The sequence below is a fragment of the Octopus bimaculoides genome, chromosome 4 (assembly GCF_046866305.1).
Source record: "Octopus bimaculoides isolate indiv1 chromosome 4, ASM4686630v1, whole genome shotgun sequence".
NCBI classification, from domain to species: Eukaryota; Metazoa; Mollusca; class Cephalopoda; order Octopoda; family Octopodidae; genus Octopus; species Octopus bimaculoides.
The window spans coordinates 94,722,422-94,739,032 of NC_142931.1; the positions used below are offsets into that span (position 1 = coordinate 94,722,422).

Sequence of the window (16,611 nt, forward strand, 5' to 3'; positions counted from 1 at the left end):
ATGTATAACATAGTCTTTGGTCATTTAATTGAGAGTGGCCTCTAGTTCATATCTAGCTCTTCAAACATACACAAACACTCGCACAATCCTCAGACAAAGTTAGTTGGCAAAACAAATACTTACTTATTCCACGTCATCAGCATTTGTAACTTTCACGGACTTGAAATCATGGCTATTATGCAAAAGTGGCCTATGTCCAAAACGTTGCTTTTTCACAAAACAAAAAAATAGTTTCACCATTCCATTTCTTTTTACATTAGCAACAGTTTCAGCTTAACAATAATACTTTGTTGGGTGCATAAAATCGTAACTCCATGCATGTATGATATTTGCAGTAGGACTTAGTACACTTTGGGAAAATGTTAAACTGTTGTACTAAACTTTGACAATTTTCATCTGAAGCAGCTGGAGATACAATAGTTTGACCAAAAGAACCAGCTATTGCAAGCAAAATTGAATATTGAAAAAATGCATTTGGACATACAACACTTTAACATAATAGCAATGAAAAGTATTTTGCATAATTGGATGTAAGTCTACAGACTTCTTGTTGCACAGTAGTTTACATTCTATCTGATTCAATAGTTTTATTATTATCAAGGTAGCACATAATCATGTGACGGTAGACAATCTTTTTTTTTCTTTTTAAGTTTTTTTTTTAACTGGTGCAAAAGAGAAGAGCCAGTGACGATTACTCTCCTCAGATAGTGAAAGGAAGTTAACTTCTCAACAGAGAATCTGCCAATATATGCAACATATGTCAATGCAAACATAGTGGTGCTAAACTGGGAGGCTTATTAAGTTTACCAAGAACAGGAATGACTGCTCCAACAGGTTCCACACACTTTCCACCAAGATGACTTTGGAGAACTGACAATGAAGTACTTCAACACAGATGTAATTTACTGGTATTCTGTATAGATGAAGTGATACTAAAGCTATCGATGCTGTGATCTTTCAGGTTCTGTGGTATTTGTATTGCTATAAAGATGGACTTAAGGTTTAAGTACCATCTCTCAAAAATGCTCTCACACATTCTAATATATGATTTAGAGATTTGTGTCTCCAAGAAGTAGGACACTATGTCAATTTATGGATTCAGCACTGAACACACAAACCTCTATTTAAATCAACTATTTTGACAACTTTAGTTATCTATACCGTTATTTAGGTTAACAATAAAAATCCCTTATTCATGTAAAGAATATAAGGATGTTATACTATATCCTTATGAAAACCACTAACCTTTCTAATCACTGACCATCAACAGAAAATTGGCAGAGCTGAAGGTATTGTAACAGAAGTATAAGCAAATAGTACGGTATTATATCATTAGAGACAAGGATGATATTGAGGATAGGCTGAAGAGAGTGTAGAATGATGGTTAGCCAGAAGAAGGTACGGTGCAGTATGATAGGTGTACTGGAGATGTGTGGCATAAAGATTGAGTTGTGGCAGTTCAACAGGAGATAGTATGGTGAGGTGGTGTTGTATGTTGGTTAGTATGGGGTGGTGGTTGATATAGAGATTTTATGATGTGGCAGGAGAAATAGAGCTGTGTGGTTTATGTAGTAAAAGGGTTCTAATTAGCTTCAGAACTTGAAAAATATTTGGAAAACATATACTGAAATGAATTCAAGAAACTAAGTGCATTTGACTTCTTGTGACAAAGAAAAAAAATCTTCATGTCATTAAGAATATTTATAGAAATTATATTTACCATGCAACAGAATAGACATTTCCAAAAGAGAAGGTGGTATTTGTAATTTGTTGGAGACAACAGTAGCAGTTGCTAACACAATTAAACAATCAAGTGATTTGAACACTTTTTCCATTTCCTATAAACAAAAACAAAATATAATCACATATAAGATATTACACACAAATCCATTTCTGGGATAAATCACATTTAAGATGCTCATCAGGCAACCACATTGCCAATTACACAACAGAGTGCCTGTCATTCCATTTCCACGTATTATATACAGGGTTATTCAAAAAGAATGAACTGATTTCATTACACAATATTTTAATAAGGAAAAGCAACAGAAAACTCCAGCTATGTCACAGGTATTTACTCACAATCAACTTTTATTTCCTGTCTTACAAGTGTTCAATGTGGCCACCACCTGCAGCACAGGCAACATCAATGTGATAAGAGAATTCCTCCCAGACGTGTAGCAGCATATCCCAATCCACTGAGTTGATCACTGATGTTATTCGATGTTTAATGTGTGGCAGCCATTCAAAACTTCGAAAACTCTACCACCACCCACTAACCTCAATGACCTTAAACATCAAATAACAACAGTAATCAACTCAGTGGATCGTGATATGCTGATACGCGTCTGGGAGGAATTCTCTTATCACATTGATGTTGCCTGTGCTGCAGGTGGTAGTCACATTGAACACTTCTAAGACAGGAAATAAAATCTGATTGTGAATAAATACTTGTGACTTAGCTAGAGTTTTCTAATGCTTATCCTTATTAAAATATTGCGTAATGAAATTGGTTCATTCTTTTTGAATAACCCTCTACTATTATTTGTTTTTGTTATTCTAGCTGTACTAATTTGTCTTCGCAATATAATTTGTCAATCATTTAATGCCACCTGTGAACTCAATGAGCAGGTTTCCTTTCCTTGTGTGAATTTAGTGTTTAAAATATCTAATATTTCCATTAAAATCTTAGCTGTTAATTCACAGTAAACTTATACACACAAAATTGATTTCAAAATAAAACCTTCCAGGGTTTTCTTCATTCACAAATTTGGTATTTGTAGCAAGTTAAAATACTGAGACCCAATATATAGATAACTTTAATACATCTAAATTAGAACACTGGTTTATACATCCCAATGATTACAAAGGGGTTAGAAAGTTCTTTAACTCCCTTTTGGAACATTATCTCCCAGTTTCAAAATGAAAACAAAGGTCATGGGCACAATTCATTCTACTGACTAAAACTATTAAACTATTTATTTTTAAATACAGATGGTGGATGCTCAGTATGATGTGAACATGAATGAAACTGAACATTGCATGGCAGAAAAATCTGACGTTGTTTGAGCCAAATCCAGCTGGTTTCTTTGAATGTTTTCTCAGGATGAGTGTTAACTTCATCACTTTGAGCCAGAGACAGAGACAATCCATGCAGTGGAAACACCCTTCTTCACCTGCTCCAAAGAAGGCCAAGATTGTTTCTTCTACAGAGGTGATAGCTTCAGTTTTTTGGGATGCAAAAGGCCTTGTGTTTATTGACTATCTTCAAAAGGGCCACACTATTAATGCCAACTTGTTGAGGCAGTTATGAAAAGCTAACATGACCAAACATTCATCAGGACAATGTTTCTGCACACAAGCCTTTGCTTTTAATGGCTGCAATGTATTACTGTGGCCTTGAACTGGTTGATCAGCCTCCCTATTCTCCTGATTTCGCTTCATCTGACTATCATCTGTTCCCCAACATGAAAAAACACTTGGCAAGGAACCCATATCCGTGATGACAACGTCCTATTTACAGTTGATGACATTTTTGACCAGTAAGATGAAAGCTTCTTCACCAATGGAATTCAAACACAGCAACAATGTGTAGACTAAAAAGGAGACTATGTTGAAAAATAAACCTCATTTGATCACATTCCATGAGAGTGTCCAGATCAGCCTATGAACTTTTTAACTGACCCTCATACTTCAAAATGACCACCTCCATTGCTAATCAGGTTACCTAAGTAACAGAAATTATCTACTACATCTAGAGATCCTTCTGGGTATTTGAGAGTCTAATTCCTGTGCACTTTTTGTGCTTACTGCTCCAGTGTCTGCTACATACAAAGCCTAATTTCTCTGTTAACCAGCTTGTGATTCCACTGCAATATTTTACATTGTCTACACTGTATAAACTTTCTACTTGTCTTTTCCACAAATTGAACAAGGTCGTTTCTCTAATGTAAGCAGAAATCTATCTGCTTTCTTTGGTCTTTGCTAAGTTAACTTTGAGGCTCTTATTCCAGGTTTTGTTTCCACCTCAGAAATTTCTTTAATTCTACTACAGGTAAGTTGTAACAAGATTATCAGCATACATGAGTTCTCATGGGCAACTGGCTTTAAACTCTTCTGTTATGGAGAGGACAATGATGAATAGAAGACAACTAAGAATCCGTGGAGAACTATTTGTACACAAAACTCATTAACTCTCACCTTACTGACAGCATCTCTGTACGTGGTTTTTATGGGTCTCACAAGCTATTCATCTATTCCTAGCTTCCTCAGCAATTACCAGATTAAAGTGATGGACCCTGTCAAAAGCTGTCTCCAGATCAATGAATGCTAAGTACAGCAGCTTACTCCATAGAGTCATGCCAGATAATATATGTATATTTTTGTAGCGTTCACTTTTACATGTATTCTCATGCTGGTATGGATTAAACAATAAGCAAGTATGTATGAAGTTTGATAATACATGAGGATTAGAAACATGGAAACTAGTTGTAATTTGTGATGGCTCACTTTCAAAATGATGTGTGTATATGGTGAAGGAATGGTTGACAAGGTGTATCAAATGATAACTTGCATTTCGTCTGTCAAGTAATGGCTAAGTAGATATAGCTATTCAGTAAGCAGAGATCAATAAAATATATACCAGACAAAACTGAAACCAGTAAAAAAAAATACAAATAATCAATTCAATTGACTACACTCTCCCATTTTAAATAAAAGTGAACCACAGTAGCTTCTTAGGTCAGTACCAGAGCCAGACAAAGCATTTCTTATGAAGCTCTGAAGTTTCTGACATGACGCAAAAGCCTAATATTAAAAAATAAAAAGCATTTGAGACAATGTGACATTGATGCCCTTACCTCTTGATTAGTAGTAAAAGTGAAATCATTACTAGGAAAACTACAACTTATACTTTATTATCTTCTAACTATGGCACAAGTCCACACAGTTTCATTAATGAACTTACATGATACTTATTTCTCTTGTATTTCATTAATCCGTGAAGGGTTAAAGCAAACTAAATCCTAGTGTGATTTGAATACATAATCTACGAAGACCTAATCAAATACTACAAGTTATTTTGTTCAGTATTCATTAATTCTAGCATCCACCACACTTTTCAAATTTTAAATTCAATGTTAACATACCTCCTGTGAGGAATCATGGCTAGATTCCAAACCCAACAAGAGACTTGTTGCAATTTTAAGTAAATTCTGCCACAATTCTTCCAGCTCTCTACGACTGTAACCACTAAGAACTTCCTCCCATTCTGTATGAGAATTACTTTTCTGCAAATAGATAATCAAAGAAAAGTTATGGCATTTCAATAGAGAGAGAGAGAGAAGGAGAGAGAAGGAGAGAGAGGGGGAGGGGAGAGAGAGGGGGGGGGGGGAGAGAGAGAGAGAGGGAGAGAGAGAGAGAGAGAGAGAGAGAGTGCGCGTGTGTGGTGTGTGTGTGTGTGTGCGTGAGCATGTGTGTGTAAGCAGGGTACAGCTTATGAAATAAGTTCCCATTTTTGCTGAAAATGTACATTGAAACTCACGGTGTAATAATGGCCATACACAGGTTTCTTTTATGCAGAATGAACCAGTTTTAGCTGGTTATTAATGAATCTGGTTATGCTTGCTGTACTAAGTGAAAGCAGCTAAAAGCTATTGTAAAAAAAAACAATCTAATTTTGAATAGCAATGTATTCCCTAGTAGGATACTTAAAATGAAATAGCAAGTGTGAAGGGCTTTAATCAAACAAATTAATTCCAGTACTTCTTTTTTGAAGTTTGGCACATATCCTATTGGTCTCTTGCCACACCACTGAAGTATAGGGACATAAGCAAACTAACACCAGTTTATTTAGCAATGGGAGGGCTACAGACAGACATTAACACAAGAGTACACATAAATACATATATATCAATGTATACACACATATATATGACAGGCTTCATTTAATTTCTGTTTACTAAATCCACTCACAAGACTTTGGTTGTCCAGGAGCTATAGTAGAAGACACTTGCCCAAGATATCACATAGGTTGTGCACAAAAAATCCAAAACCATGTGTCTAAAGAAGCAAGCTTCTTACCATATAATCATGCCTATATATATATATATATATATATATATATATATATATATATATATATATACATACACACGCACACACATATATATATGTATATAATACATTAAAAATGAACTTTAATCTTGCTTCCTTGCTTGCTTACAATGTTACCCAGCCAAACAAGCACAGAATGGGAAAATACTATGAATTAAGGTCCCCTTGAAATGTGAATACAAATGGAATAAAACAAGTTTTGCATAAATTGGACAACTGGATGCTGAGATATTAGGGGTTTACATGTGATTTTGATGTCACATTTGTTGAAAGTGTGCGAAATAACCTGGAAAAGAAAAAACTCTGAAACAAAACTCCATTGTTGAGAAACTCAGACTTTCACGGGAAACTGTGAGGTTCCTACAATCCTTCCTCCTTTTCTTTTCCAGAAGAAAGTGGCTTGCAGTGGGTTTGGAGGGGAAATACATTGAATGAACTCACAAAAAACCTGTGGAAGAAATTATTTCACACTGAAGTAGAAACAGGTCCTTTACGAAATATTTACCCAAGATCGGGACAGGCATGCAAATAGAAGGGTTGATGAGACTGATAAAGTAAGGGCTGAGCATCCAGCGGAACAGAGGGAAAGAGACATGGTTTTTCGGATACACTGAACTACTGATGACCCAACAGGTCACAGGTAGTCTAGTATTACATTAAAAATGAACTTCAATCTTGCTTGCTTGCAATGTTATACAGCCAAACCAGTGCATAATGGGAAAATGCTATGAATTGAGGTCCTCTTGAAGTGTGAATACAAATGGAATAAAACAAGTTTCGTGCAAATCGGACAACTCGTTCTCGAGATATTGAGGATTTTGGGGGATAAAAATACCCAAAACAGTGCATAATGGGAAAATACTCCAAAAATAACTTAACCTTGAAAGGGAAGAAACTCTAGCCTTTCCATTAGACACATTATGATGGACAAAATATTTTTAAGTGAAAATGACTTGAAAAATACAGTAAATATTTTGTAAAAGACCCGTTCATAACCTCAATGTGAAATAAATTTTTTTCCATAGGATTTTTTCAAGTGCATTCAATGTATCTCGCCTCCAAAGATTTGACTGCTATTTCTAGCACCCCCTGCTACCACATAACAGCTATTTGCGATAAAGGTCCCAAAATACCTGTTGCATGGTAGCAGGACATGCAAGAAATAGCAGCCAGATCTTTGCTTTTGTGGGGGAAAGCAGCTGTTTACACATGGTTTCAATGCCACATTCGTTGAAAGCATGCAAAATAACCTGGAAAAGGAAAAAAAAAACCCACGAAACAAAACTCCATTGCAGGAAAATTCAGACTTTCTGGGAAACTCCAAGGTCTCCACAACCCCTCCTTCCTTTCTTTTCCAGAATAAAGTGGCTTGTGGTGGGTTTGGAGGAGAGATACATTGAATGCACTCACAAAAACCGGTGGAAAATATTATTTCACACCAAAGTATGAACGGATCCTTTATGAAATATTTACCCAAGATTGGCAGAGGCATGCAAATAAGAGGATCAATGAGACTGATAAAGCAAGTTTTTTCATTCACAAAATTCCAAGGAGACAAGTGAACAGGGAGTTCTTGCCCTTTTATTTCTCTCACCATAAAACCACCACAGGTGGCAGTAAGAATAAAATTACATGTCTTTGCGATGTCCAGTAACATTTCCTGATTTCAAGATAAGACTTTTATATCTTACATTATTTCTTTCGCTTTCTTTGAGTTTTCTTACAAAAACATTTTCTTTCTATTTTTTGGGGGGATGGGGGGACACTCCAAGGTCCCTACAACCCATCACCCCTTTCTTTTCCAGTAGAAAGTGGCTTGCAGTGGGTTTGGAGGTGAGATACTGTTATGTCTCAAGCTACTGCTATCTAGCACCTTCGGATGATCTCTACTCAACCGCTAACCAAATGCTACTCAACACCCCTACCACGGCCAGACTACCTCTATTTATATGTCTTGGGCGATCCTACTTCTTCACTTGGGGGCGTCGACACAACACCTCCCCCATTTGAGTTTTTTTTTTCTCAAAAAAAAAAAAAAAAAACCCAACTTATCAATTTTATTTCCTCAGTGAGAAACTGGCATATCTTTTTCTCTTAGCCTTTATTTCCATCATTTCTGTAGGTTTTCTCTTCCTACTCGACCTACATGTCTGTTCCGCTTTCGCTTGTGGTTCTGGGACCTCGAACAAATCATACCATATATCCATTTGTTCCTCTCGCCTCTCTTGGTTTTTGGTATATCTTTTTTTTTAATTGGTTTAAATGCCTTCTATGTTCATATTTCGGTCCTTTTACTGTGTACATCACATTACCCAGACGTTCCGATATACTTCCTTGTTCCCAGTCCTGTTTTCCATTACTATATACTCTAAAATACACTTTGTCACTTGTGTTAAAAAATTTCGTTTTTCTTCCCGAATTTTCTATTTTCTGTTTCCTGCTCGGCAACCATTTTTCAAAGATAGAACGAATTTTTCTGGAAAACATCAAATCTGCTGGTGACCTACCTGACTCTGCATTTGGATTCGGTTTCATTCTATACACCTGCAAAAACTTTGTCATATTTGTATCTTCAAAGGTTTCTCGTCTGGTCTTCCTTAAAGCTCTCTTGAATGTGTCGACAAATCTTTCCGCTAACCCATTTGACCTTGGGTGGTATGGCGGAGTTAACACATGCTTCATCTGAACCGATTTACAGGATCTTTTAAACTCCTTCGCTGTGAATTGTGTCCCATTATCTGACACGATCGTATCTGGTACTCCATACCGAGCAAACAGTTCTTCCAAGAAGTCAATCGTCACACTTGTGGTTGGCCTTGAACATTTACACACTTCAGGCCATTTGGAATAGCTATCCACCACAATGAAGTAATAGGAGCCATTTAATGGTCCTGCGAAATCCACATGTAGTCTAGACCATGCCGAATCTGTTTTTGGCCAAGGCTGTATCTGCACTGGGGGTGCCCTTGCTGCCATTGCGCATCCCCTACACTGTTGTACCAGTCTCTCAATTTGCTTGTCTATATTTGGCCAATAAACGTAACTTCTCATAAGGCTCTTCATCCGGACAATCCCTGGATGTCCAACATGAAAATCTTTTAATACTCTGTTTCGCAGTATTTCAGGTATTACCACTCTTTGTGCATATAATAATACCTCATCACATACTGAATAGTACTTTGAACCTACGTCCCGCTCCTTTATATTTTTTGTGTTACACAACATATTTTTAATCTTATTTATAAACCTATCATTTTCCGATTTCAATATAATTTCTTCCAGCGTTACCGGCAAATCACGTACTACATTGCACAAAATGTTCTTCAGTTCCATTTCTAGTTTTAACGATGCAATCACCGTGTCTTCAAAAGGTTCCTCATATTTTGGAATCAGCCTAGACAACCCGTCTGTGTGTCCCATTTTCATTGATGGCAAAAACTCCATCTGAAAATCGTAGTTCAACAGAGTAGTTCCCCAACGATGTAAGCGGTTTACTGAGTGCGTGGGGATACCCTTTTTCAAACCAAAAATAGACAATAACGGTCGGTGGTCTGTTTGCAGTGTAAACTTCCTCCCATGTAAGAATTTATGGAATTTTTTAACTGCGAAGATTAATGATAATGCCTCTTTTTCAATCTGGTTGTAGTTTCTTTCCACTGGTAACAGAACTCTCGATGCATGTGCAATAGCTTTGATTTTACCATCATTAAATTTATGCAATATCACCGCTCCTATGCCATAGTCACTGGTGTCCAATGCCACAATTATTTTCAATTTTGGGTTGAAATGAGTTAATGATAACTCTGAAGACATTGCTTTTTTAATTCCTCGAATAATTTCTGACATTCGGTTGTCCAGCTCCATTTCGAGTTCAACAGAGCTCTTAGCTCACACATTTTAGGTATGTACAACTGGTAATAACTTACCAACCCTAAAAATGCTTGTAGTGTTGTTTTGTTAGTGGGAGCAGGCATTTTTTTTATCGTCCGTTTTCATCCATCACTTGTCCTAAGTACTTTATTTTAGTAAAAAAAAATTCACATTTATCCTCCCTTACTTTAAATCCATAATCACTTATTCGTTTGAAAACCTCTTCTATATGTTCACTATGCTGGTCCCTTGATTCACTTTTAATCAATATGTCATCCAGGTATGGGACCGCGAACTCACAATCTGCCAGCATAGTATCCATTACTTACTAAAATATTGCTGGTGCAACCTTCACCCCAAATGGCAGTCTTTTGAAACGATACAGACCTTTATGAGTATTAATTGTTAATACTCTAGCACATTCTTCGTCTACCTGTAATTGGAGGTAGGCCTCAGACAAATCCAGCTTGGAAAAAATTTTCCCACCACTGCACTTGGCAAATACTTCCTCGGGATTTGGCAGCGGATAATTATACTTTTTTAAACAGTCATTCAGCCCAGTTGAGAAGTCCACACATACTCTTACCTCGTTATTCTTCTTTTTTATATATACCGTAGTAGCTGCCCACTCTGAGTAATCCACTTTTTCAATTACTTCCAGGTCTTCCAATCGTTCTAATTCCTTCTCAACTTGATTCAACGCCGCAAACAGTACATTCCATTTCGGTTTAAACACCGGCACCGCATTTTCTTTTAACTCAAACTTTACTTTAATTTTTTCACACATACCGAGCTCTTTCGAAAAAATATCTGGGTACATCCTTTTCAGTTTTAATTTCATTTTTTCCAATGCTTTCTCTGACACGGGCTGTGACGCATTCACCTTGTTACACAATATATTCAGTGATAGATCCCACAGGTTGAATCCTTTCATTAAATCCGTCCCAAACAGATTCATTGTATTTTTTGAGATCATTAGTTTACATTTCCATGTCCTGTTTTTGAGTTTTATTTCTGTTGAGGTTTCACCCAAGAATCGAACTCGTTCTCCTGACACACCATGGGCTATCCTAGTAGTCTTTTTACACAACGGCCTGCCTATTTTACTCCATGTTGCCGTATTTATTATCGATACGTCTGAACCGGTATCTAATTGCATTTTGGTCTGATTCCCATTTATTTCTACCGACACATTTTCGGTTTTGTCTGGTATAGCTTACTTTTGTTGAGTAGACTTTCTTTGGTTTTACAATTTTCTTTGACTGGCATTTCATCTGTATATGCCCAATTTTACCACACTTAAAACAGGTTTTATCTTTAAAGGGGCAATCTTTCCTCAAATGTCACTCTCCACAATCATAGCACCGTTTTGAATTTTAAATTTTCCTTCTTTGTATACTTTCTTTACACATTTGTACATTATTCTTGCCTTCTATTTTCCTTGTATCATCTCGAAGGTTTATTATTTGTTGGCATTCTTCAGCCACTTTCTGCAAAGTGAGTTTCACATCTTGGTTCAACTTTGATAATATTCTTTTTCTAATTTCCGTGTCTTCCGTTGCCACTAGCCCTTTAACGAATATTAAACACTTGAACGTATCTGGCGTTAATTCTTCCAACTTGAACCTTTCTCAAGCCTTGTTAACCATACCAGTATATGTCACAAAATCATCGGGCTTGTTTTTCTTTAAGTTTAAACATTCCCATCAAATGTTAAACTGTGAACTTTTCTCGCTAAAAATATTCGTCAAAATATTTATCGTTTCCTCAAAACACAATTCCACGGGCTTTCTCGGCAAAATAAAGTTACAAAAACTTTCATGTTCCGGAGTAGCAAGCTTTCGCAAAAGGAGTCTTACCTTCCGCTCGGAATATATCTTCGTATCGTCTGTAATATGCCGCAAAAGTAGTTCCTTCATCTGTATTGTACTGAAATTCTTCGAAGGAATTTGCAACACCATCTGCTGAAAATGATTCTGTAGTATTTGTCGCCTGCAGTAACAATTCTGTTAACTTCTGTAGTTGCTGCTGCTGCTGCTCTTGTTGTTTCACTACTGCTTTCAGTAACTCTTCCATATTTGGTGCTATTAGAAACCTCGTCGCCACTGTTATATTGCAATACTACACAGTGGTTGTGTGAGCTGCGAATCCTCGTCGCCACTGTTATGTCTCAAGCTACTGCTATCTAGTACCTTTGGATGATCTCTACTCAACTGCTACTCAACACCCCTACCACGGCCAGACTACCTCTATTTATATGTCTTGCACGATCCTACTTCTTCACTTGGGGGCGTCGACACAACAGATATGTTGGATGCACTCAAAAAAAACCTGTGGAAAAAAATCATTACACACTGAAGTACGAACAGGTCCTTTACGAAATATTTACCCAAGATAGGGACAGGCATGCGAATAGAAGGGTCGATGAAACTGAAAAAGCAAGGGCTGAGCATCTGGCGGAACAGAGGGAAAGTGGAGACATACAAGGAAACCAAACGAAATCGAACATGGAGGGTCATTAGACCAGACATATATGTATATATATATATATATATATATATATATATATATATATATATATATATATATATATATATATATATATATATATATATATATGGGAGAATATACAAATAATAACAACAGACGAGGACAGGTGGTGTAAATAACAAAAGTATATATTAGTATGACGCTCAGGAATACGGAAAGTCTTTGACGTTTCGAGCTACGCTCTTCAACAGAAAGAATACGGAGACAAGGAGAAAAACACGGAGAACATATATATATATACAAGCTCAGGATTAAAATAGCATAGTTTGTATATATTACAGTTATGTTGAAATAGGGGATATGGGAAAGTGCAGCATTGACAACAGAACATTTGTGGAGTAAATGATGGGTTAATTCAACTAAGCAACATGCTATGCATCCATTTGGAATATTTCAGGCCCTAACCTGTGGGGGTTATGTGATTTTTTAACGTACCGAAAAGCTGTCAGTGGATATAGTCACTTTTGCAGCAGTCGGCGCTGTGTCTAACACAACCCATCATCTGAATTTTTGAGACCTCCTTCGGGTTTGGTGTCCTACATCATCCATAAAGTAAATTTGGAAGGACTGTTGTTGTTCATTTGTGGGTAACAGGGAACCAATGAGGTGATAGACTTGCCCTTGAACTTTGACGTCGGAATAAATTCATGTTTATCTATCTTATTAGATGCACCAAACAATGTCATTTGCAGAGTTGTATTGTCTGATATTGTTCAGAAAATCCTTTGACTGGATGGAAATGCCTTCTAGAAGATCCATAAGAGATTGAGAAGGAGGTGGTAGTGCTGGCAATGTTACCTGACCATCTGAGCAACACATACCATTTGTTTCATTTGAAAATTTTAAAGCTCTACAGAAAAGACAATTTGTGTTTAGCACACCAATTTGGACAGAGTTATTATTTTTATAAGAATGGGATGGATCATATCTGAAAACAGCTTCAGGAGTTGTGACGAACGAATTTGTACATAGTCTGTTTCTGAGAGCTATTCTATTGGACCTCTGTCTAATCATTACAACATCGATTTAATGAGCCAGCATTAAGTGCTGCGACATGCATTAGCTGATCTTGAGGAAATCTCATCTAGCTTCTCTCTTCAGACTTTGCCTTCGGCTTTCTACAATCCTCCTTGCTTTATACTCATTTCTGGAGAGATTACGTCTTTTCTTTGGAGGCGTATTTTTTCCAATATTGTAAACAAAAAATTATGAACAAAGAAAGAAATTATACATTAATCCCTATTTCTGTCAGCAGTTCTATCCGTAAAAATTTATTTGAAGAGAGCAGTAATTGAAAGAAGAGAAAGAGAACAGAGAAAGAAAGTGAAAGAAGTACGTACGTCTATATGAAATGGATGTGTGTGTATGCATGTGTATGCAAGTGAGAAAGAGAGATAGAGTCAGTGAGTGAAGGTGTGTGTCATGATGATTGATGTCTTTTAAGGTACACATACATATAGAAAATGTGATGTCATAATATAAAATGTTTACAATAGTTTATTCATGCAAAAGATTATGTTAAATTTTTGAAAAGAAAATATGTGAAAGAAAATTAACTTAAATTTCTGGCCAAAATAGTACTGAATTTTTTGATACCCCATACGTGAAAATCTGTAACTCAGTTTTGGAATGTGGCACATAAAAAGCACCCATTACACTCTCGGAGTGGTTGCTGGTTTCTTTTCAACAAGGATAATTGATTAATAACGAATCTTAACACAATATATATACAGCTTCAGGTGGAATTGGACGTCATAAGAGAGACAGGATAGCGGTTTTGGCTGACTATCATCCTGTAATCCTCATGTTGCTAGCGAAATGGTATGTGTCTGAGCAACTGGTTGTTTTGAATGACAGAACAAACAGGACAAAAAGATTACAAAAATAGCGATTCTCACTTTGAAACTAACAATTTTGAAAATCTTTTTAGATTACTAAACATCCCGCTTTCTCATTTCATCATCATCATCATCGTTTAACGTCCACTTTCCATGCTAGCATGGGTTGGACGATTTGACTGAGGACTGGTGAAACCAGATGGCTACACCAGGCTCCAATCTGATTTGGCAGAGTTTCTACAGCTGGATGCCCTTCCTAACGCCAACCACTCAGAGAGTGTAGTGGGTGCTTTTACGTGTCACCCGCACGAAGGCCAGCCAGGCGGCACTGGCAACGGTCACGCTCAAAATAGTGCATTTCATGTGTCACCCGCACGAAAGCCAGACCAGGGGCACTAGCAACGATCTTGCTCGAAAAATTTCATGTGTCACCCACACAAGAGCCAGTCCAGGGGCACTGGCAACGATCTCGCTCGAAAATCCCACGATGGCCCCACACAAGAGCCAGTCCAGGGGCACTGGCAATGATCCCGATCGAAAATCTCACGAAGGCCAGCCAGGCGGCACTGGCAACGGCCATGCCCAGAATAGTGCATTTCATGTGTCACCCGCACATGAGCCAGTCCAGGGGCACTGGCAACGATCTCACTCGAAAATCCTACGACGGCCCCGCACAAGAGACAGTCCAGGGGCACTGGCAACAATCCCGATCGAAAATCTCACAAGGGCCAGCCAGACGGCACTGGCAACGGCCACGCCCAGAACGGTGCATTTCATGTGTCACCCGCATATGAGCCAGTCCAGGGGCACTGGCAACGATCCCGATCCCGATCAAAAATCTCACGAAGGCCAGCCAGGCGGCACTGGCAGCGGCCACACCCAGAATGGTGCATTTCATGTGTCACCCGCACATGAGCCAGTCCAGGGGAACTGGCAACGATCTCACTCGAAAATCCTACGACGGCCCCGCACAAGAGACAGTCCAGGGGCACTGGCAACGATCCCAATCGAAAATCTCACGAAGGCCAGCCAGGCGGCACTGGCAACGGCCACGCCCAGAATGGTGCATTTCATGTGTCACCCGCACATGAGCCAGTCCAGGGGCACTGGCAACGATCTCGCTCAAAAATCCTACGACGGCCCCGCACAAGAGCCAGCTCAGGGGCACTGGCAACAATCTTGCTCGAAAAATTTCATGTCACCCGCACATAAGCCAGTCCAGGGGCACTGGCAACGATCTCGCTCCAAAATCCTACGACGGCCCCGCACAAGAGCCAGTCCAGGGTCACCGGCAACAATCTCGCTCGAAAAATTTCATGTGTCACCCGCACAAGAGCCAGCTCAGGGGCACTGGCAACAATCTTGCTCGAAAAATTTCATGTGTCACCAGCACATAAGCCAGTCCAGGGGCACTGGCAACGATCTCACTCAATAAATTTCATGTGTCATCCGCACAAGAGCCAGTCCAGGGGCACTGGCAACGATCCCGATCGAAAATCTCACGAAGGCCAGCCAGGCGGCACTGGCAACGGCCACGCCCAGAATGGTGCATTTCATGTGTCACCCGCACATGAGCCAGTCCAGGGGCGCTGGCAACGATCTCGCTCCAAAATCCTATGAAGGCCCCGCACAAGAGCCAGTCCAGGGGCACCGGCAACAATCTCGCTCGAAAAATTTCATGTGTCACCCGCACAAGAGCCTGTTCAGGGGCACTGGCAACGATCTCGATCGAAAATCCCACGAAGGCCAGCCAGGCGGCACTGGCACTGGCAACGGCCACGCCCAAAATGGTGCATTTCGTGTCACCCGCACATGAGCCAGTCCAGGGGCACTGGCAACGATCTCGCTCGAAAATCCCACAAATGCCAGCCAGGCGGCACTGGCACTGGCAACGGCCACGCTCAAAATGGTGCATTTCATGTGTCACCCGCACAAGAGCCAGTCCAGGGGCACTGGCAACGATCTCGCTCGAAAAATTTCATGTGTCACTCGCACAAGAGCCAGCCCAGGGGCACTGGCAATGATCTCGCTCAAAAATTCTACGACGGCCCCGCACAAGAGCCAGTCCAGGGGCACTGGCAATGATCTCGCTCGAAAAATTTCATGTGTCACCTACACAAGAGCCAGTCCAGGGGCACTGGCAACGATCCCGATCGAAAATCTCACAAAGGCCAGCCAGGCGGCCATGTTTAAAATTTCAGCCCAATCAGATGAATAATACTCGACTTATAAGCACACA

General features: G+C 39.0%; 1 protein-coding gene across 6 annotated transcripts in view; it reads right to left on the bottom strand.

The window, feature by feature from the left end:
* LOC106881212 (condensin-2 complex subunit G2) overlaps positions 1-16,611 on the bottom strand; it is a 241,358-nt gene that overhangs the window by 210,143 nt on the left and 14,604 nt on the right. For all 6 annotated transcript variants that reach the window (XM_089351031.1, XM_089351034.1, XM_089351033.1 and 3 more), the window contains exons 2-3: positions 5,148-5,288; positions 1,721-1,838 (exon numbers count right to left, since the gene is read on the bottom strand). In XM_089351031.1, coding sequence (XP_089207157.1) covers positions 1,721-1,838; positions 5,148-5,288 — 259 coding nt within the window. The remainder of the gene's footprint in view (positions 1-1,720; positions 1,839-5,147; positions 5,289-16,611) is intronic.